The 23,242-nt window shown below is 41.8% G+C and overlaps 1 protein-coding gene across 3 annotated transcripts in view; it reads right to left on the reverse strand.

Moving 5' to 3' along the window:
* Positions 1–23,242, reverse strand: part of Chrna5 (cholinergic receptor nicotinic alpha 5 subunit) — a 30,556-nt gene that overhangs the window by 4,413 nt on the left and 2,901 nt on the right. Inside the window, exons 2-5 of one of the 3 annotated variants that reach the window (XM_074061527.1) lie at positions 8,157–8,308; positions 5,102–5,146; positions 3,438–3,547; positions 1,099–1,927 (exon numbers count right to left, since the gene is read on the reverse strand). In XM_074061527.1, coding sequence (XP_073917628.1) covers positions 1,099–1,927; positions 3,438–3,547; positions 5,102–5,146; positions 8,157–8,308 — 1,136 coding nt within the window. Of the gene's footprint in view, positions 1–1,098; positions 1,928–3,437; positions 3,548–4,689; positions 4,709–5,101; positions 5,147–8,156; positions 8,309–23,242 lie in introns of those variants that run through there. The other 2 variants (XM_074061528.1, XM_074061529.1) reach the window with 2 other exon arrangements.

Here is a 23,242-nt window from a genome sequence, read left to right on the forward strand (position 1 = left end):
ATGCCAAATTATAAGTTGGTTCAGAATAGCCCGTATTAAAAAAGCCGTTCATCTTATTTTTCAATTTCCTAGCAATCATCTTAACCTGAACTGAGGGTGGGACTGCTGCCAGCTCCAGTGTCCTGAAGGGAAGGGGAAGGGCTGCCAATCCCAGAGTGTCAGGGGCTCCCCGCCTACCAGCCACTTCCTTGTTCAGGGGCTTCCTCACCCTGAGCTCTGGGTCCTTATGGCACCTGGGCCCCGAGTTGCAGGATAGTTTAGAATTTAGGAGACTGTGAGCACTCTACTACTGCACTGCATCCAAGTTTTCCCCCTGAAAATAAAATTCATTTCCTGGGCCTGGTGGTGTAGCTCTGACCCTTCTGCACAATGTTTTGCACCATTTATTAAACTCCATCTCAGTCTTAATCATTACCTAACAAATACCGGTATTTTTCAAGACTCCATTGATAGCTTCAGATCTTGTAAACTAATTTTACTACCATCAAATAGAAACTAGAAGTCCATAAACCTTAAAAGTTAATTAGAAATAATCTGGGCACAGCTACTTGAAAGGCTAAGGCAGGAAGATCACTTGAGTCCAAGAGTTCAAGGCCAGCCTGAGCAACGTAGCAAGACCCCATCTCAAAAACCGCAGCAAAGCTGGGCGATGGTGGCTCACACCTGTGATCCTAGCTACTCAGGAGGCAGAGATCAGGAAGATCACGGCTTGAAGCCAGTCCTGGGCAAGTAGTTCGTGAGACCCTATCTTGAAAATACCCAACAAGAAATGGGTTGGTGGCATGGCTCAAGCAGTAGAGCGCCTGCCTAGCAACTGTGAGACCCTGAGTTCAAACCCCAGTCCCACCAAAAAAAAAAAAAAAAAAGAAAGAAAAATCATGCTGCTGGGGTTAACAGGTAAGATTCGTGTAGGTGCCCTATTTTGCAGAGGTTTTGTTTTTTGATAGAAACAAATTTTAGCAAAGATGTTTTATAGAAAGGCCCCTGGCGCTCTGGCCCTTATTTTATGCTTAGTTTTAAGGGACATGCAGAATGACTGTGGTCATGTCTTATCTTAGAATGGAAGCAGATCTGCATTTGTAAATGCATGTCACAGACCTCACGGACGTCATTCTCCTTCATGACATGTCTTGTGATATACCGAATAGAGTCCAGTGCAGCCTCCAGCGTATTTCTGGATTTTGGTCCACTGCCATGCTCATCTTCCTCCCTCTGAGTGCAGTACCTATCTACATGACTTCTCATGCGAAGCAGCTTAGGAAGCTTGTGAAGAAACACCTTGCGAACCCAGGGTGCCATGGTATTGTGTGTTGAGGAAGAACGATGGTGAATGTTGATGGCAAAGACAGTCACCATAATCGATAGTGTCACAAAAATCATGGTAAACACCAGGTACTCCCCAATCAGAGGTATCACTTTGGAAGATGAGGGGATGATCTCTTCAATAACCAGCAGGAAGACAGTCAGCGAGACAAGCACTGAGGTGCACAGGCTGATCTTCTCACCTTCGTTTGAGGGGAGATGGAAGACAACTACAGTCAGAAATGAGAGCCCGATACAAGGTATAATCAGGAACAAGGTGTAAAAGAGAGGCAGCCGCTTAATTACAAAGGAGTAGGTGACATAGGGGTACCAGCAGCAGCTGTCACTTCTGTTCCCTTTGCTCCCTGTTGCACTCACAATTTCCCATTCTCCATTATCAAAAAAATCTGTCCTGTCGACATCTTGGTCCTCTAGGATTATATCAACCTGGGATCCATCGTATGTCCATGAGCCAAACTTCATGGAACAGTTTTGGAGATCAAATGGGAAAAACGTGACATCTATAGTACAGGAACTTTTGTAGTTTGCCGGCTGTGTCCAGGTGATAGTGCCATTGTACCTGACGACTGTTTTCGTACTGGCCCCTTCAAAACGTCCATCTGCACTACAATATACACATATGTACATTAGTGATACAGCAATTAAGTAACCCAGACATGCATTTCACAAGCCTAATATAAAAGAAAGCCTGCAATTAACAACACGAAAGTAAGTTTTAATTTGCCACCCTTCAGAAATGCCTACTGCACACAGGGGACCCTGCTCTAGGGACCTCTTTCTTAGACATCTGATTCTAGTGGAATGGCACCTCTTCTTCCATATCTACTGTGGGAATGAAAATGTGTATTTTTCAGAGTCCTGAGATTTTAGTGGCAAAGAAGAAGACCTCACTTTACACACAGAACAGAATCGGCCTATTATACCCTGGACATGTACAAAGCCAGTGTGCATGAATCCACACCCCAAGATTCCCCACAGTACACTCTTCCTCCTCCACCAAAATATCAGGCACGTCCTATCTGACGGGGAAAGAGCACGCCCACCAGGCTGGGCACAGCCCTGAAAGATGGCAGTGCCTCTCAGTCTGTCCTGCAGCTGAGCCCCTATACCAGGGCAGCCCGGCCAGAGGCTGCACCCCAGCATAGGCTTTCTTCAAAGTAGTGTACTTTATCTCCAACTCATGTGTCTTTTGCACAGGAGTTTGTGTACAAATGTCGTCATCTTACTGAGAGTAAGATGCTGCTGCTGGAGCTGTATCATAGCACCACAGAAGTTTTGTTCACCCTTCCACATTGAGTTGAGGAACATGGAGGTAAAAGGTTTCAAAAGATCATTTCTGCAGAGCATTGACTCTGTCCTCATGCCAAGTGAGGAATGCAAATAAGACAGCACTTTAGTATAATCACAAATTCCCATATTTTCCTGGAATGGCCCTAGGAAAAAAGTGAAACTGGTACTCAAGAGTTATCTTCTCCTCCAAATAAAGATGGGTTAATAATTAACCCATCTTCCTGCATCACAGGAAAATGGCACTATAATGTCTACACAGAATTAGGGTGCACATTTGGACATAAAATATAACCTCAACTGAAAAACAAATCCCCCCAAATCCGGAAGTCTGCCAAATATGTGGTCTAGTTAATGAGAGGGTAAATGGGGAGGCCACACCGCCTTGGGGTGAAGCCTCCCCTGCCACATACAAGCTGTTTGATCTTACAGCAAGCATAACTACCCTAGGCTTCTCATATGTAAAATGGATGTGATCACACCCAGCATGTACGATGGTGAGAATCAGATGGCACAGAGGCACTTGTTAGCACACTGCCAGGGACACATAAGCTCACCGTGTGAGAGAGCTAACAGCAGTGGCTGCCTCTCACTTCCCTTTCTTCCTTACAAATTTATGTGCTTCCCAAATCTTTCACAAATTTCAGAAATCACAGAACACCTTCATGATCAAAAAATGTCAAGAAAGGAAGAAGATCCACTGAACTTAATGTTATTTGATTTTATAGACAAACAGTTTTCAAAATGGAGGAAAAAATTACTAATGCCTAATATTAATACATGTTTTCTTTTGAAAATAAGAAAATTATATTTAGAAAATAACTTACTTATCAAACAAAACGATGTCTGGGGTCCAGAGAGAGTCTGATGGGACACGGATAACTTTTATTCCACCATAGTCATCAGGGTTCCATCTTAATTTTGCATCTATCCATTCCTTTGAAATGAAGAAATCTGCCTCAATTTCAATCAAAATAATAGTCAAAGCTGTAAAAACTATATTTTTTGTCAAAGAAATTTTTGACATAAAATCATCTCTATCCCCAATAGAGAAAACCCATCCCCTCATGCAGCCGCTCAGCCATGTCCTCATGGGACACAGGTGAGGACCCAGGCTGGTGCACTGAGGGCTTGCTCAGCTTCTCTTCTCCCCAAGTGACCACACTCAGGACTTGAAGCCATGGGCCCCTAAAGCCCAAGTTCAAGGTTCAAGGGAAGCATTCTGTTTTCCAGATTAAATGTCAACTGATTTGGCTGGACTGCAAAGGGAATTGCATTTATTACAGATTCTACATAGTTAAACACCTTGCCCAACCTCTATGCAGTAACAATTCTATGATCCTATCATGTTACAGAGTCACAACCCAAGAAAAGCACACCTGTCTTTCAGGAGTTTAGGGTTAGAGAACTGGTAGTAGGTCTGAAAAATCAGAGATAAAGAGAAACAGACATGGGAAGCTCTACGTACAGTGGCCTTCACACAGAAGAGACTCTGTACATAAAAACGACTCAGTATGAAGGGAGTATGAGGGGCTGGAAAGGGTGACGGGCCGAGAGGTGGCGAGGGTAGAAAGGTGGAGCACACGATGGATGCACGATGTGCACATGTATGCAAATACCGCAGTGAATCCCGCTAATTTGTACACTTGCTGTGTGTTAATAATTTAATAAAATAGTCATTAGTAATGATGTTCTGCCCATTCCCATCTTAGGGTAAAGGCCCAAATCCCTGCAGTGGTCCACGACTCAGCACTCTATTGGCCTCCCCTCGCTTGGCTGACCCCATCTCCACACCTCTCCTCATGGTCTAGCCACACTGACCTCTTTGCTACTCCTTAAACACTGTGGACACAGTCCAGCCTCAGGGCCTTTGCACTTGCTAGTCCCTCTGCCTGGAGCACTTCTCCTCAGGCACCCACCTGGCTTACTTCCTCTCCTCCAATGCTTGGTTCAAACACTGCCTTCTCAGTGGTGTTTTTTCTGACCACCCTCTTCATAAACACAGTCCTCAGCACTCCCTCTCCTCTTTCCCAATGTGCCTTCCAAGCTGACCAGCTCTAAAGTACTAGGCAACTTAACTGTTCGTCTTCCTCCAGTTAGAATGAAGTCCTTGAGGGCAGGGATTGTTGCCCATTCTGTTCACGGCAGTTTCCCAGTGTCCAGCACATAATATGCACTCCAAAAATAATAACTGAAGCCTGGCATGATGGTACACACCTATAATCCCAGCACTCCAGAGAAAGAGGGAGGAGGCTCATCAGTTCAAGTTCAGGCACGTCTACATAGCAAAAGCCTGGCTAAACACACACAGACACACACACACACACACACACACACACACACACAAGGAATGCAAGAACTCCCTCTAATCTTTCTGCATCCTGTCAGTTCACTGGGACCATGAACTATTCACACCCCCTTTGTGCTACAATCCCTGTAAGAAACAGTGGTGCCAGCCACTAGCTGGGTGCCATTTGAACATTATACACACCTGTTTCAACCAGACATTCGTTGTCATTAACTGATTTTTCTCATCCTATAAAATATAACAAGGTTATTTCGAAGATAGAAACAAATAATTCTGAAAATAAAAATTTTTACATTGCTATGTAAACATTTCTCCCCATATAAAAATGATACTTTGCCTATCAATGTGGTTCACACCAAAACTGAAATTGAGCAAGGACAAGTGTAACAATCCCCAGGAGGAAACCACAAATAAATGGAGAAATGTGAACTACACTAAGGAGAGGGTAATAGTTTGGTTTTTTTTAACCTCATCATACAAACAAAATCTAAACAAGCCAACATGGAGACTTTTTTGAAAGAGCAGAAGACCAGGTAGGAAATAAGGCAGAGATGTGCAGACCCTTCAAGGGAGATTGTAGGGTAGAAAGGAAAGGCCTCAGTGATAATGGGAGCTACTCTCAGAAGTAGTTGGGAGAATCTCCTATTGTTGGTCTCCAGGGACCTCAGTCCGAATCCTCCCTGACTTCAGCCCTTTCCCCTCTCATAGACTCTGTATAAAATTTTCTGAGCTCTTCTCTCAATAAGCAACCCTTCACCAACTTCTATGCTTGGCTAACTCTTTCATCCACCACTTTCTATGCATGATCCTCAGGGATCAGGCCCACTACTTTAAAAACTCAGTTTTGACCAGGCATAGTGGTACACTTCTATAATCCCAGCACTCAAGAGGCTAAAGCAGGAGGATTTTGAATTCGAGGCCACCCTGGACTACATAGCAAGACCCTATCTCAAGAAGCAAACAAACAAACACCCTCAAAATTTTCGACAATCATGCCAATAATTCTGAACTGACATTCTTAGCCTCACCTCTCACTTTAAGATCAGTCTTGACTTTCCAGGACTAGTGAACATTTTCTCTGGAATAAACATCTCAAATCACAAGCAAATTCATTGCCTCCCCTCTTCTCCCACAACAATTTTACCTTTCCTGCTTCTGTTGCTCTCCTCCTCTAATCACCTAGGCTTTAAGATGTGACTCCTTCCACACACAGGGGTCAAGCCCTGTTCCTTCCTCTCTGAGGTCTTCCAGCTCACCTCTCACGCTTCTAGTTTCTCTCACCCTCCTCCTAACCACGTATATTACTGTCTCATTGACCTTGTTGGAGTGCTGCTTTTATCACATCTGTTGCCCCTCAGTTATCTCACCCAGCATTCACTATGAGCCCTACCAGGCTGTGGGACAGCCACCGGAATAAAGCTCATCCTGCTCTGCGGATGTCATGCCCGTCAGCATAGTGGTACCACCTATGCTGAGGTGCCACAGACAGTCCGAACAGAGAAGACTATCTTACTGAGTCTGGGGAGATTTCACAGATCTGACAAATGAGTTTGGCCTTGAAGAATGAATGTCTTGTGCCAGAAGGAAAGCCCACCAAGGTGAAAATGCAGAAAATTCAAGAAATGGCAGGAGCACAGGTGTAATGGCAGTCTGGGATCATCCCTCACCTTCTCTGCCATCCCATCAGGCCATTCCTATGTGGCAGGCTCAGCTTCACTTGCAAACCCGAGTATATTCTTGTTCCTTCCTGCTAAAGTACTTTTCCTCTGCCTCGCCTACAAGGCCAGCTCAAGTGCCACCCCTGTACTCTGCCTTCCTTGACAATCTGAATTGTCAAGTTCAAGTCCCAGCTGTCCATGGCATCATGACTTAGTACTGCAGTGTTCTGTAGGGGCTCTTCTTTGTGGCACCAACCTCACCCATAAGGAAAGACCTTTGAGAGCAAGCCCCACTTTATCTTACTTTCTACTTGCCTATTTTTATTTATATTTAAAATCTCCTCATACTGCCTAGCAAAGGAACAAGCACATAGTCCATATATATCCACTGATCTTTCTAGAAGCAATTAGGTGATACATATTAACAGACTTTAAAACACCCACAGACTTTGATTCACTAACTAACTGTGTTTCGGTGTGTATGGTGCTAGGAATCAAACCCAGGGCCTCTTCCACGCTAGGCAAGCTCTGTCACTGAGCTGTCCCCTTAGGCCCCCAATCAATGCCTTTCTTAAGGAAAGGAGAAATTCAGACATTTGTATACATTGTCATTTATAATAAGAAACTGAATAACTTTCTGCCAAAAATAGGGTAACTGAATAAACTATAAAAGAAATGTTATGTAGCCATTACAGTAGCAGAAAGCAGTCAGCAATCGAGATTGTATCTAAAATATTCCAATTTTGTTACACATAGAGAAAACACTGGCACATTCAACAAATTATTAGCATTAGTCATCTCTGGGTGATAGATTAAAGAATCAAGTTTTATTTTATTTTTTTGAACTTTCCACATTTTCTATGCATTACTAGAGTCAGGAAACAGAGGCACACCTAAAATGTTTTAAAAAAAATACTCAGGGTTGGTGATGTAGCTCAGTGGTAGGCTGCCTGCCTAGCATGTGAGAGATCCTGGATTCTATCAGCACCACAAAATAAAATAGATGAGCAGATGGCTAGATAGATAAATATATGTGAATATATGTAAATAATTGTTGACTATCCTGGGAATGAACATAGCAGGAAAATAATTATTGAGTGACATGATCAGAACAAGAAGAAACTAGTTTAAAAAGTGGTATGAATTTCTTAGTGTAAATTAGACCTCTTGACAATAAGAAGGAGTTATCAAGGGAACTTATTCTTGGTGAATGACACATGAAAAAGTCTCTGGAACAGTTTAAGTGTGATACTGAGTATTTTAGTTTTAGACTATTTTTAAACTTTTTGATATCTTTAATAAAAACCATATATGTATTCAAATATCTTTGAACTTGTTGACGATAAACCTGTTATCATTACCAAATGAGATAACACAATTTCTAAACTATGCAACAGCTTACAAGCACAGTACATTACTATGTCTTTGCACAGCGATTGTCTTCCCCTGGTGAATTCCTTGAGGAAAACAACTATGTCTCATCACCTTGGTAACCACGGGGGCCTAACTCAGTGCCTGGGCACACACTGGGCACTTGCTAGATCGGTGTGAAACAGAACACATAACAAATGCACACCTACCACGTCCACCAACTGAGATATGACAAGGCCAAACTTGATTCTTATTTTGTCATTCAGGTGTTCCACAGGACGAACCCATCTTTCATAGTCTTGAAATAAATCCTTAAACAAATTGTCTTCATGTTTTGCAACAAAGGATGGTTCAGCTAATCCTGCATAACAAAGTTTTAGAAGTTAGTACACTGGCTTCTCTCTCACCAAATAATCATACTTTAAAAAAGTGGACCATTATTAATGTGGCTTTTAAAATAAAATATTGATACAAAAACTTGTGGTCAAATAAGGGACACTCTAGTTCAGATATAATTCTTTTTTTTTTTGCAGTACTGGGCTTGAATTCAGGGCCTTCACCTTGAGCCGGTATGCCAGCCCTTTTTTTGTGTGAAGGGTTTTTTGAGACAGGGTCTCTCAAACTATTTCCCCAGGGCTGACTTCGAACCCCGATTCTCCTGATCTCTGCCTCCTGAGTGGCTAGGATTATAGGCGTGAGCCACCAGCGCCCGGCAAAAGTATGGAGTTAGGGTTTTTTTTTTGTTGTTTTTTGGTAGTATTGGGTTTCAAACTCAGGGCTTCATACTTGCTAGGCAGGCCCTGTACCACTTAAGCCATTCTGCCAGCTGTATACAACTCTTAGTTAACTCAGATTACTCAATATGGAAGTATGCTGAGTTTCTTAAGAAACATTCAGTACTCAATGCAGAGTAATTTAGACGCTAATGAAAGGGGCTCAGTGGTACAGCACAAGTGTGAGGCCCCAAATTCAACCCCCAGCACTGCAAAACCAAAGAGCAAAGCATACTGAAGTAATAAAAGGCTTTCAATGGGAAAGGCTTGCCATAAAATTCCAAACCTAGGAAACAGACATACTGAAGCCAAGTCCTTTATTAACTTTAAATGTAAATTAAACATGCTTTACTTTGGTGTAATTTTATATATGAATATTGAGTGAATTATTTAGATGTGTTGTATCTTTCTTTGCTACACATTTGTATAAAACTACTTTAGGGCCTTAGGTTTTTTTTCAATTTGATAACTCTTTATTGAGTTCCCACAGGATGCATGAATTCAGGGCATATAATTTACATACAAGTGTTACTTTAGCCCCTTTTATAACAAAGCAAATTCTATCTTTTCTGTTTATTTCAAGTAAATAATTTAACATGATCAAGGCTCAGTTTGATGTTACTATACGTATTAACAGATGGAAAAGGGGAAGAAAAAACATTTTTCCTTTCTCGATAAAAGGCTTTGGTACGGCCTAAGTCTTAGAGAAAAAAAATTTTTAAGTTTTAGTTCCCTCGGCCAAGACTGGTTAGATCTGTGGATCACAGTCAAGTACATCCTCTACTGAGCCTCACTATATCTCTCTGAAGAAATGGGTTTTTAGTGCTAGCTGGACTGGAGTCCAGGTGCACAAATTATAGTATATTCATTCAACAGTACTGACTTTATGAAGAAAACACATGCACTTGAAACAAAAATGCCACAGGCTTACTTATCAAGTACACACCTAGGGGTGCTAATAGCTAGTGATGGGCCTTCCCCAATCTGAAAGAAATAGTGTGACAGAAAACTAGGACTTACAAAAAATCCTCCCTTTTGTCACAATAGACCGTGCAGTCGCATGGCCTGTTAAAGAGCACGTGGTGAGTCTGGTGCAGGATGCCCAGCCCATCTCTTCCTGACTACAGCCACAACAAGGATTTATGCCCTGCTTCCGAGCACAGCAGGGTTTAATCTGTCATGCCGCCCATAAAAGTCTCTTTATTAGGAAAGACCCAGCACTGGACATTTAGATTAAACTAGAATATTGTACACTGGTGAATGGTTCTTAATGTTTAAGAGCAGTTGATTTTAGAGTCTAGTTTTCCTCTTAATTGTTTTAAAGATTTTCACTGTCTCTGAAATGCTAAAAAAGTAAGACTATTTAAAAGATAAAAAGAAATAAAATGTTTTTCATTTCTTTTTTTTTTTAATGTCTTTCAATAGTATGTATGGACCTTTTTTGCCTTGGTGGTGGTGGAGGGCTAGCTTGAATTGCTATTAGGATTTAAATAAAATAATTTAATCCCAACATTCTACCTAATGAGAACCTTTGAGATACTGCTTGAATATTTTCATGGTAGATCTTATACTAGAAATACCACATTCTTAGTACACTTTTTTGGAAACAGCAGGGAGCAGGTCAGAATTTTAGCATAAAACTTTGATGGTAGACTCAATTTTTAATCTTTTTTTTTTTTTTTTGCCAGTACTGAGTTTGAACTCAAAACCATACACTTGCTAGGCAGGTGTTCTACCACTTGAGCCATGCCTCCAAGTCCTTTTTGCTCTGGTTATTTTAGAGACAGGGTCTTGCTTTTTGCTCAGGCCCACCTGAACCAAGATCCTCCTATTTTACTCTTCCTTCTTTGCTGGGGTGACACATGTCTCCAGGCCCAGCTTTTTTTTTTTTTTTTTCTGTTGAGATGGGATCTTGCAAGCTTTTTTTTGCCCAGGCTGGCCTTGAACTGCTATCCTCCCAATCTCCACCTCCTGTGTAGCTGGATGATAGGCATGAACCACCACACCCTGCTACTAGCTGAGATGGGGTCACATGAACTTATTGTCAGGCTGGCCTGGAACTCCAATCTTCCCAAACTCAGGCTTAGTTACAGGTGTGAGCTACTGTGCCCGGCTTCAAATTCTACTCAGCAGTCATAATTTTGTAGGTGGTTCTAAATGTTTTAAGCTTATACTGCTTGGAACAGAGAGGGGTGAGGGAGGAAGAGACGGAGGGGAAGAGGGGGAGAGGGGAAGGGAAATTGAGAAACCAATGTATTCCCCTCACTTCACAAATGAGGATGCGACCAGAACAGCTAGCTACAGAGCTCACTCATGGTGGAAATCCAAGGGGCACACAAGGCTCCCATCACTCTCCCACTATTGTCACCTAACATCTTTCATCTTGTGACAACTTTCTAGAAGAACTTAATTAGTGCCACACTTGCTGAGAGCTCTGTCCCACACTGATCTCCACTCATTCTTTCAGCAAATATTTATTGGACATGTGCCTGGTATAAGTCAGGTGCTGAGAAAACACTGACAGAACAGACCACAATGTTATTTATAGTCTAATAGGAAAGGCTGACACAGTATACACAATACTATACATAAGCTAAATTCTATACGAGGGAACCTAACTGAAAAACACTTTATTTTTTGGCCGTTCCGGAGTTTGAACCCAGGGCTTTACACTTGCTACACAGATATTCTACCACTTCAGCCACTCCTCCAGTCCTTTTTTCCTCTGGTTATTTTGCAGACAGGGTTTTACTTTTTGCCTGGGCTGACCTAGACACAATCCACCCCCACCCAGTTTCAAAATACTTTTGAAAAAGCTGTTTTGAATAATAAATACTTTAAATTAGCAACTTTTGGCCTGGGTTCCTTGGAATCAAAACCTTAGGATAACTACCATTAAGAAAAAAACGTGGATGAAGGAGAACGATGGAAGGGGTGAATCTAATTATTGTAAGTACATATGTAAATGTCACAATGCACCCACCCATAAAACTTTTTTTTTGTGTGTGTGTGGTACTGGGGCTTGAACTCAGGGCCTACACCTTCAGCCACTCCACCAGCCCTTTTTTGTGAAAGGTTTTTTTGAAATAGGGTCTCATAAACTATTTGCCTGGCTGGCTTTGAACTGTGATGCTCCTGATCTGTCTCCTGGGTAGCTAGAATAAAGGCATGAGCCACCGGCACCCAGCCATACAACTATTTTTGTGCTAATAAAAAATAGCTCATTAAGAAAAGAAAAAATAGCTGGAAGCCAGTGGCTCATACTTATAATCCTAGCGACTCAGGAGGCAGGGATCAGGAGGATCATGGTTAGAAGCCAGCCCAGGCAAATGGTTTGCAAGGTCCTATCTCAAAAACACCCAACACAAAAAAGGGCTGGAGGAATGGTTCAAGTGGTAGAGCACCTGTCTAGCAAGCCTTGAGACCCTGCGTTCAACCCCAGTACCACCAAAAATTAAAAAAAGAAAAAACAAGAGAGAAACATAAAAACAAAAACAAACCAGGAAATAACAAGTGTTGGTGAAGATGTGTTGAAGTCTGAACCTATGCAGTGTCAGTGGGCAGGTATAATGGTGCTACAGCTATGGAAAACTGCGTGGAACTCCCTCAATGTATCAAAACATAGAATGACCGCATCATTTGGCAATCCCACTTCTAAGTTTATGTTCACAAGAACTGAAAGCAGGGTCTTGAAGAGATATTTGCATAGCACTACTCACAACATCTAAACGTCTACTGATGATGAATGACAGACAAAATGTGGTACGCAGAATGGAATATTATTCAGCCTTAAAAAGAACTTCAAGGACTCTACTGAGTGAAATTTGCCAACCACAGAAAGACAAACACTGCAGGATTCCACTTCTAGGAGGTATCTAGAGTAGTCAAACTCATAGAGACAAAGTAGATAGTGGCCCAGGGGCTAGGGCGGAGGGAAATGGAGAGTTGATGTTTATTGGTGTAGGGCTTCAGTTCTGCCAGATGACAAAGTTGTGGAGATCTGCTGCACAGCAATGTGAATACAGTAAACACTACTGCACTGCACATTTCAAAATGATTAAGATGAGCTGGGCACTGGTGGCTCACACCCGTAAAACTAGTTACTCGGGAGGCAGAGATCAGGAGGATCTGGCTTGAAGACAGCCCAGGCAAACAGTTCTCAAAATAAAAAAATTACCAAAAAAAAAAGGGTCAGTGGAGTGACTCAAGGGGTAGAACACCTACCTAGCAAGCCTCAGTGAGGCCCTGAGTTCAACCCCAATATCACCAAAAAAAACCCCCAAAAGATTAAGATGGTAAATTTTATGTGTTTTTCACTTTAATTAACTTTAATTGAAAAAGAAAGCTTCATTTGTAAGCATCACTCAGGAAAATGGTATCTGAAATTTCAACAGCCACAAAAGTAGTTTGTAATGAGAAGCATCAAATGTAAGCTTACACATTAAACAAAAGTTTAGAGGGAAGAGTTCGGGGTGTAGCCCTGTAGTACAGCACTTGCTTATCATGCACAAGGCCCTGGGTTCAAATCCTAGCACTGCCAAAAAAAAGTTTAGATTCATATTTTTGTAAAATGACCAATGATTAAACTCTATCTACACCTGCCCAGCTGTATGATTATCTGTGCCTGAAGAAAATGGTAATAATTTAGCAGTGTATTCACAAGGCCCATTAGCAGGGCTAGTTGGGAAGATACTGATGTGTTTGGGGAGAGAAGAGATGAGACAGTCCGCAGAAAGAAAGGAAAGCTATTGCACCACACATCTTAAGGCTGGGGACAGAGCACATGGCAGGGCCTGGTTCTACCCCTTGCTACAGAAAATAACATTCATAACAGTTCCCAGTGGTCACACTCGTCACTTCAGCTCCAGCTTTCCCACCTTCCCAACATCTCAATGTGTGTTCAGCACACGGGAAGACAGTGACAATCAAAGTGAAATCCCATTTTTACAACTGGATGATATTACTGTCTTTCACATTTACCTTTCTGGGGTTTGTTTGGGTTTTTTTTTTTTTTTTTTTTGGTGGTACTGGGGTTTGAACTTGGGGTCACATACTTGATAACTCATTAAGCTGTGTACTTCTCTGGGGTTTTTTGTTTGGTTGGTTTTGGTTTAGGGTACTGGGGGCTGAACTTAGGGCCTGTGCCCACTGGGCAGGTGCTCTACCATGTGAGCCACAGCCAGCTTTCTAATGGGAGCTCAAGACAAGGCCAGGCCCCCTGGTTAACTGCTTTGTCTTACCTTCATTTCTGCTACTTAAGGAAATCTAAGTGTCCCCTCAAGCTTAGTCACTTCATACAGAGTTCTGACCTCTCTCTTGTCTGTCTCCTCCTTCACATGAGTCAGGGAATTATTTTCCCCTGACAAGGAGAAACTTTGGCCTTACATTAGTCTATGCAAGTTTGCTTCCGTTTTCCACTAAAGTCTGGGCTTTTGAAACTCACAAAGGCAAAAATGAACTACTCACCACTTTGTGCTGCCACCTTCTCTCCCTGAAGCAAGAGCAGACTCACCTGGGCAGGTACTGAACAGGACCAAAAGGTGGAGGAAATACCAGAGCAACATAAAACAGGCATTCATATTTAAAAACAGACTCTGCCACATTGATATAGCTTACCCTCAAAAGTAAAACTCAGGGCTGGCGGAGCGACTCAAGTGGTGGGAGCTCCTGCCTAGAAGGTGTGAAGGGGAGTTCAAAGCCCAGTATGACCAAAAAAAATAAACCAAGTAAAAATCATCCAGTCCTCTCCCTCAAGTGGTCAGTCCTGACTACTCAAGATAGAACTATCAATGAACTATCCTACTTGAGGAGGCCTGGAATCAGAAAAGTTGGGCTTCATGATGTTATCAGTCATGAATGAACATGTGACAGGTTTTTTTGTTTTTGGGTTTTTTTTGGTTGTTTTTAAGAGGCAGGGTCAGTGGGGTGTTGGTGGCTCATGCCTATAATCCTAGCTACTCAGGAGGCAGAGATCAGGAAGACTACAGTCCTAACCCAGCCTCAGACAAGGGCTGTTGGAGTGGCTCAAGGTGTAGGCCCTGTTCACACTCCACTACTGCAAAAAAAAGAAAAAGGAAAAAAGAGAAACAGACAGGGTCTCAGACTGGGGGTGTGGCTCAAGTGGTAGGGCACTTGCTGTACAAGGCCCCAAGTTCAACCCCCAGTACCACAGAGAGAGCGACAGACAGACTTGCTTAACTCAGACTCCTGGGTTCAAGCAAGCCTCCTGCCTTAGGCTCCTTGGTAGCTGGAATATAGCCATGCACCATCATGCCCAGTATATATGTGACAAGGTGAAAGGCCCAATTGGTGCCCGTAAGTTGGTCTCATCCACATTTTTTCCTATCTCCTTCAACACTTGTCGGAGACAAGGCTCCCTTTGTGAGCCATTCTGTCTTGACGTTGCCCTGGAACATTTTGCGGTTGTTTGTCCCAACTTCTCCATCTCCAGCACAAGATGGCGCCGTCCCTGCTTCTCTTCCGGGAGTTTACCTTGCCGCCGGCGCGAACGGGCACCCTATCAGAAGTCCTATAGCAGAACCAGCCAACCAGCCTGCACCTCGTCGTACCCCTCACTCCCTCAGCACATAAATACCCCTGTGTGAACAATAACATTTTGCAGCTTGATCAGAACTCCTGTCTTGCTGTCTCCTTCGTGTCTCTTGTCCCTTCATTCTTCCCCTTCTAGGTTCGCTACCCACGCTGATGTGTCCTGCAGGACAGGACAAACACTGAGCTGAGATTAGGAAGCTCACTGTTCCCACCAACTGTTCTCTGGATGAGAGCAAGTGGACAGGCACTCCAGTGCCAAGTCACTCACTTGCACAGCTACACCATCCCCTGAAGCCCACACTGGCGCAGTGACAATTGTTCTCAACATGTTTATTTTTTTCCAGTTTCCATCTGAGACCACAAAACAATGCTAACTAAAATAGAAATCTCTTCTTCAAATAAAATGCTGCCAGGCACATCTCCCTCGTATGCACCACACACAAGTCAAAGGCAATTCACACTCTGCATTAGTGGCTCTAACCACAAAGCAAAACACCAGAACACACGTGGTAGTAACAGCTCCTCTACATGCATGTCATTACTGTGTGACGTCCAGGATCATCACTTAATAGAAGAATTGTGTTAATAGACTCTTCTGCTTTCTCTTTATGCAGAATAAGTCAGGTCTGGCTTCTTACCAATATTGTCCCTTGTACCCATTTCTGCTGTACAGAATACATTCCATTCTGATGTCTCTGGGATCTTGGCCTGTTTTCTGCCTTCAGCAACAAAACTCATCAATTTTATACTGCAAAGTGTGATTTTATATTAATTCTAAAGACTAATTGCTTCGGAAAGGCCAAGATCCTTAGTTTGAAAATGACAAATCCTTACAGGGTGCCACGGATTGAGAAAGCTTCATAAAAAGCCCTTGGGGTGCTGGGGAGTGGCTTACTAATAGGGTAACATCTAATCTTCAGATATTCATTGTTTTGCTTTCCTGTTTGGTCAGTATATTTGAAATTAGTATATTTTCAGATTCATGTTGACACACATTCAGATTTACCTATGCACGGCACACATACTGCTTTTATGGCAAAATACTAAATTGCACATGACTATTTCTGGTTTGGTTTTTTTTTTTTTTTACTTTTTTGTTTTTGTTTTTGTTTTCTTGCAGTGCTGGGGATCAAACCACTTATTCCTATTTTTGAGCCACTTATCCATTTCTAGAAAATGGAACATGATGCAATGATAGTAACAACAAAACAAGCCAAGCTAGCTAGTGCCAATGATAACCTCAAAATATGTGGAACTGAGCTAACTTCCATCCTACTGACCTGTTAACTAAGACACTGCACGAACATTCCTTAAGAGTGCAAATATTGAGAACACAATGGAGTTTCAAAAAGCCACAATAAACCTTGTATTTCAAGTTGGTAAAGTACATGTGAAAAATGTTCAGCTCAGCATGGTGGTGCACACCTGTAATCTTAGCACTCAGGAGATAGAGGCACGAGGATCGCAAGTTTAAAGCCAACCTGGGTGACTTGTCCAGGGCAGATCACCTAAAAGAACTCAGGGATACTTGTAGTCTTAGGATAGTTTCAAAACATCAACCAAGCAGTCTTTCAAAAACTCCTAGCCTGAGCACATCCAGGCCTTACTTTAATTAGCAGGGATTAAAAACAAGTGGTACCCAACAATGACTTTTAGAACATTTCAAAAGGCTTGAAAAATTGCACTTAGCAATGGAGATCCTATAATCCTACTCTAGCTATTTATTTATAACAGATCCCAAAAGATCATATCCAAGGCCACTACAACTAAAACAAGCTTAAGAAAAAAAATTTTTTTTTGAGACAGCACCTCACTATGTAGCTCAGGCTGGCCTGTAACTCATGATCCTCCTGCCAAGTGCTGGGATTACAGATGTGTACCACCATGCCTGGCAAAAAGATTACCTTTATGGAATTTGTCTCTCCACTACAGACTTCTAGGTAGGCACTCTGCCACTTGAGCCACTCCACCAGTCTCCACTACAGACTTCTCTGTCTAAATGTGAATAGACATCTGCTACTTAAAAGAAATTCCACATTCAAATGGTTTAATAAAATTGCATCTTTTTTTTAAATAAACATATAACCTTGCTCAAGTATAGCCAAAAGGAAAGAACACAGAACTGCACAGCTAAAAATTTTTCATTTGATACTTGGCTTTTGGCTTCCATATGCCACAACTTTCTAATCTACTTGAAATAAGGACACCTTAAATGCACCACAAATTCAGCATGCATAAAACCAAATTCTTGGGGCTGTGAGAGTAGTAGTGTGGGCAAGGCCCTGTGAACACATCACACACACACACACACACAAATTCATGATCTTCTCCAAAATGGTTCCCCACCAGTGTTTCCCAACACAGTGAGTGGTTCCATCAACGTTCTAGTTCCAACAATCTAACAAATTGTGCATTATCCCTGACACACTACTTTCTCCCTCATTCTTACATCTAATCCATCAGGACATACCTCCTAAATACTCCTCAAGTCCAACTCCTACCAGCCTGGCACAAGCTATCTCTCACCAAGACTAGAGGAAGTCTACTGCTGTAACTGGTAGTCAACCTTTTTCTCAGCACCACTATCACATGACTCTCTGCAGATACCCAGGCAATCTGCTCAATACACAATGCTGATGTTACCCACTGGCTTAAAAATCCCTTAAGAAGGACTAGAATCCTTAAAGCCAAAGTGTGGCTGGATCTGTCCCCTCCAGCTTCTTCTGCTGTGACGCTCCTCCTGGCCTTCTTCCCCCAGCCATACTGAAGATTCGGCTTCTCGGACACACCACACTCTAGTCCCTCCCACAAGGCACATGCTCTTCTTCCCTGTCTGAAATGCTCCCCAGCCCTCATCACCTGGCTAACTTACACTCATCCTTCAGTCTCAGGAATGCCCTGGACAGTAATTATAGAATCTTGTAGAAGACTAAAGTCTGTCCTCCCCACAATACCTACCTGCTGTGGTATTGTGTTTTATTGTCATTTTATCCCTAACATAGTGGCACATTGTAGGTACTCAGTTTGTTCAATGAATGAATACATAAGTGAAGAAATACATCAGTACCATATGCCAATTGTTACTTACGTCTAACTTTTATCATTGGTTTTGAAGTAACTGTCACAAGAGCTATGTAAATTTCTCTTAAGGATTATGAGTAGACTCAACTTAAAATTGGAGACCTCATCCTACTCAGATGTGAATATAAAGAAGCAATGTAATATTCTAGTTAAGAACACAGAACTTAAGCCAGGTACAGTAGTGTGTACCTATAATCCCAGTTACTCAGGAGTTTGAGACAGGAAGATCATTTGAGCCCTGGAGTTCAAGGCCAGCCTGGGCAACATACAAGAATCTGTCTCAAAAAACAACAAAAACCAAAAAACAAACTTAGGATATGAAGACATAAAGGTTCCATCCAGCCTCTAATGGTTACTGTGTGACCTTAAGCAAGTTACCTACCTTCTTTGAGTATCAGTTTTTTCATCTGTGAAATGACTATAAAGCAGTACCTACCTTAAAAGGCTATTGTGAGGACTAACAATATGTGTGTGATAGCCTGGAGGCATGGCTAAGTGGTAAAGTGCTTACCTAGCTAGCACAAGGCCCTGAGTTCAAATCCCAGTACTAACAACAACAAAAAAAAGACAAAAGTATGTAATCTTGTTCCTTAATGTTAGTGTGGTGAGAATGAAAGAATGCAGAACCACAAAGCCAAAAACCTGAATTTGAAACCTTGGCATTCCCCACAACTGCTAACCTTCACATACAGCAATTTTATTTTTACAAGTTCATCCTGAAATGCACCACAGACTCCAAACTAACACTCCGTTCTAGCTGTAGGTGGCTGAGTTCCAGCCTGGAATCCAGACGTTGAAATAAGGAGGCAGGGCCACCACCATCTCAGGCACGGGAACAGCAGACTTCCTGCCAGATTTCTTAACTCCACCTGTGGCCAGGGCCCTTCCTTCCCTTGAGCTTTTAGCACCTTGAGTTTCTTCTGTTCCTCACTGGTTACTGCTTAGAAGCCTCATCCATCTCCCTGGCCTGTTTCCTGGGCTATTTCAAGGGCTTCTTTGCTCCATCCTTGGGGCTGGACATGGCATCTGCTACCCCTTCCTCAGACACTGATCCTACGCCGGAAACTGCCACGATTTTCTAAGCTATTGAAAATAGGGATATCTGCTGGAAAAATATGATAACTGTTAATTGTGCATGGTAAGACTGCTTCCATCTCTTATTCTGAACCACTTTCATTTTCTGAATTTCCATTATAAAACATCAATAAGTCAGGTATGGTGACGTATACCAGTAACGCCAGCACTCCGCAGGCTGAGGCAAGAGGATTATGAGTTCAAAACCAGTCTGGGCCACACAGCAAGATTCTGTCTCAAAAATAAAACAATTAAGTAAAACATTAATAAAAAAGGGTAGCCTCTGCTGAGCTCTCTCACTGCTGTGCAGATCAAATGAAATACAGCACATTATCTTACAACGTCAGGTAATGTCTGAATACTTCACTGTTTATTTGTTTGGTGGCTGTGGACATAGCTCAAGTGGTAGAATACTTGCTGGGTTCAATCCTTAGTACTGTAAATAAATAAAGTGTTTTAAGTTTTTGCCACTAAAGATACCAGGAAGCCAAAAAGGTAGCTAACACTCGTAGCAACACTTGACAGTGTGTCCTCTATTGGCATTTTTTTCTATGAAGAATCATGATTTTCTCATTAAAAATAACAATTTTGGAAAAAGTCAATCAACATGCACGGTGACTAAGGTGAGCCTTCGCACTCATGCCAACTTGCAGGTAAAAATGAACAAGCAACATTCGCTATAATGTGTAGGTTCTTCCAAAATTATTCTGAAACCTTCAGCATCTGCTATAGCTAGGGTGTACCAGAGCCTAGCAAGTGGCATCCACTTCAATTTATTCAGTCAACAAATGTCAACTGGCCACTTAGGTGCCAGCCTCTGTGCCAGGTATAGAGGTAGGGCAGAAAACAAAGACCTTGTGCCTTCCTTCCTGCAGTACAAATTTGCACGTGTATTACCTTCACTATGTCATGATTATAATTCCGTGGCCACTCTGAGGGTATCCCACAATGAGAATCATGTACAACCTGCATATTTTAACGTGGCTGTGGCCTCAGGTCTATACAGATTTCTGGAGTTGGCACTACGGACATTTTGGGATGGTTAATTCTTTGTTGTGGGGTGGGCTGTCATGTACACAGTATGATAGGTAGCGGCATTCCCACTTTTACCCCTAGACACACGGCCCTCACGTGACAACCAACACTGTCTCCAGCCACTGCCATTGTTGGATGGGGTGTTTTGAGAATCACTGTCTACCATTAGTAGAGGAGCAGAACTAAGACCCAGATTTGCTTTGTTTTTCTCAAAATGAATGCTTTCATTTTCCTCAAATTGATGCAAAGGGAAGATATGATAATTGTCAAAATTCAAACTCAAAATCTCATAAAAGGTTGGGACTCTCCCTTGATCCAAGGTAAGTTTGAGGTGTAAGCATTTTGAATTACTCACAGGCATGCACACCACATACACACAGGAAGAACAAACGTTTTTACTTTCAGTACTGTCAGTTACTATGTACCCATCTAGTTCTTTCCTCATAAGTCACAAAGTGGTCCACTGATGGGTATATTATACCTAACTTAAGCCTTCTCCACCGGTGGGCATTTATATAGCATTCAGTCTGCACTTACAATGCTCCAACGGAAAAATGCCATAACTAACAACCTTGACAGCTATCTCTCCAAACAGATGCAAGCACTGGCTTCAAAAGAGAACTGCTGAATCAAGGGTATTCATGTGTTAAATTTTGTGAGGGACTGCCAACAGTCTTCTCTAACTTCTCACAGGCTGCCATGAGAATGAAATAAGATGTATTTAAAAAAAAAAGTTTGTAAGAGTGGTAGATATTATATATGCCCAATTCATAATCAATGCATTCCTGGCATAGCTAGTCCTCCCCTCTAAGTCACCTTGTATCTTAAGTTAACAAAAAGGGAATTTTATTTCTTTATTTTTAAATCCTCCTTGCAGCAGTTGTAGGAAGACTATTTTAAGCAACAGGGAGATAAAGCAGTCAGCATAACAACCATCTGTAAATGGGGGGACTAAACATGTGCTAACTGCATCAGCGAGATCAGTGTGCTTACCAATCATTATTTTAGAATTATAGGTGACATGTAAAGGGATTTTTTTTTTTCACTTTGGGACTTTCATTATATTTTATATTGATTTTTATCTCAGAGTTATAGGATAAAGTTACACTGTAACTGATATGCCTTACTAAACTTAATTTAACATCCTGCCCTGAGTCTCAGAACACCTGCAATAAGAAAATGCCCTTGGCAGTGTTAAATTTAGGTACAGTCAATAGTTCTCAAGGAGAGGGGACAAAAAAAAAAAAAAAAAAAGGAAGTTTGAGCATGATCAAATCAAGTGAATGCAGAATTCACTATCTTGATTTGGGACCACAGATCTCTCAACAGGCGATAAATACGTATTACAAACTAATAATTTTACAGAATTATGAAGTAAAACACCCAATCCCACATAAAGTTGCATGGCCTCTATGACCTTGATAAGACTTGTGCTGATTTCCTCCTTAGAACTGTCCTGTTATGAATAAATTGCTGGAAAGAAATATAGAAAAGTGAATACATGTCAGGGGTGGTGGCACATCCCTGCAGTACCAGCACTCGGGAGGCTTCAGCAGGATGCTGGCAAGTTTGAGATACATAGTGAGACCCTGTCTCAAAAAAAAAATTAATAAACACTAAGAAAAGAGAAGACAACTGTTTTGTTAGGACAGTAAGTAAATGTGTTTTTTTCTCTTAGTTTCTATTAGTTTTATATTGTTTGGGCTAAAATTCACTGTAAATTCACTACTTCCTTAATTACTTTCTTTGGATGGGCTGGGGTATAGCTGGGGGTGGTAATGTAGCATGCACAAGGCCCTGGGTTCGATCCCCAGCACTGTGGAAAGAAATTCCTCTGGCCCTACTTCAGTACCCACTTCCACATACTAGCCTACCATGTAGAAGGCACACAGCAAACCATAGTTACTCTCATCGGGTCCACCTGAGAAGTCACCCAATCCATACGAATGGGGACTTGTTTGTAACCTTGCTACTTAAAAGTGTAACACCCTGACCACCAACACCTACAGCGCTGGGGAGCTAGTTAAAAATGCAGTCTTAGGCCCTGCCTCGGACCTCCTGAGTGGCAGTTGCATTGTGACGTCCCCAGGGCATTCTGTGTGTGCTAACAGGTTGAGAAGCCCTGCTCAACAAACCCCAGGCTGACTTCTCAAGGGTTGGGCACATCTGACAGTACCTAGAGACATTTTTCGTGGCCACTAGTGGCATCTCATAGGTGGAAGCCAGGGATGCTATGAAATATCCTAGAAGGACCAGGATACTCCCCTTCCCACAACAAAGACTCATCCAGTCCAAAATTCCAGAGGCTGAAAAGCCCTAACAAGGAAAAAAAGAAAAAAGTTTTGCCCAAGACCATAAGCATTATAACAATAAAAGAAGAAAATTTTAAAAATTCAAAAGCTCATATTGTCCTTTTTTGCCAGAACTCAAATACTCATATTTCACTCCTGGTTTTACTGGTAAAAGCTATATTCTATAAATGTATTTTACAAGAAAAGAGCATGAAGTCACTGAATTAACACAGCAGGAGAAACACCATGCTACCCTAAATTGTGAACTTTTAAATTAATATTTTATCACAGAACAGAAAAGGATCATTAAAAATAATCCTCTCATGTTCTCATTAAAAAATGATACCAGTGCTTCCCAGAGAGCAAATTTCCAAAGAAACAAATTCTAAACTTCTTTCCAAAACTATTTTAATATTTAACAACTTTCATTGTGAATATGCTTATTTAATACTAAACTAAAAATATCTGAATTTAGCTCCAATTCTTAAG

This window comes from Castor canadensis, chromosome 19 (genome assembly GCF_047511655.1).
Source record: "Castor canadensis chromosome 19, mCasCan1.hap1v2, whole genome shotgun sequence".
NCBI classification, from domain to species: domain Eukaryota; kingdom Metazoa; phylum Chordata; class Mammalia; order Rodentia; family Castoridae; genus Castor; species Castor canadensis.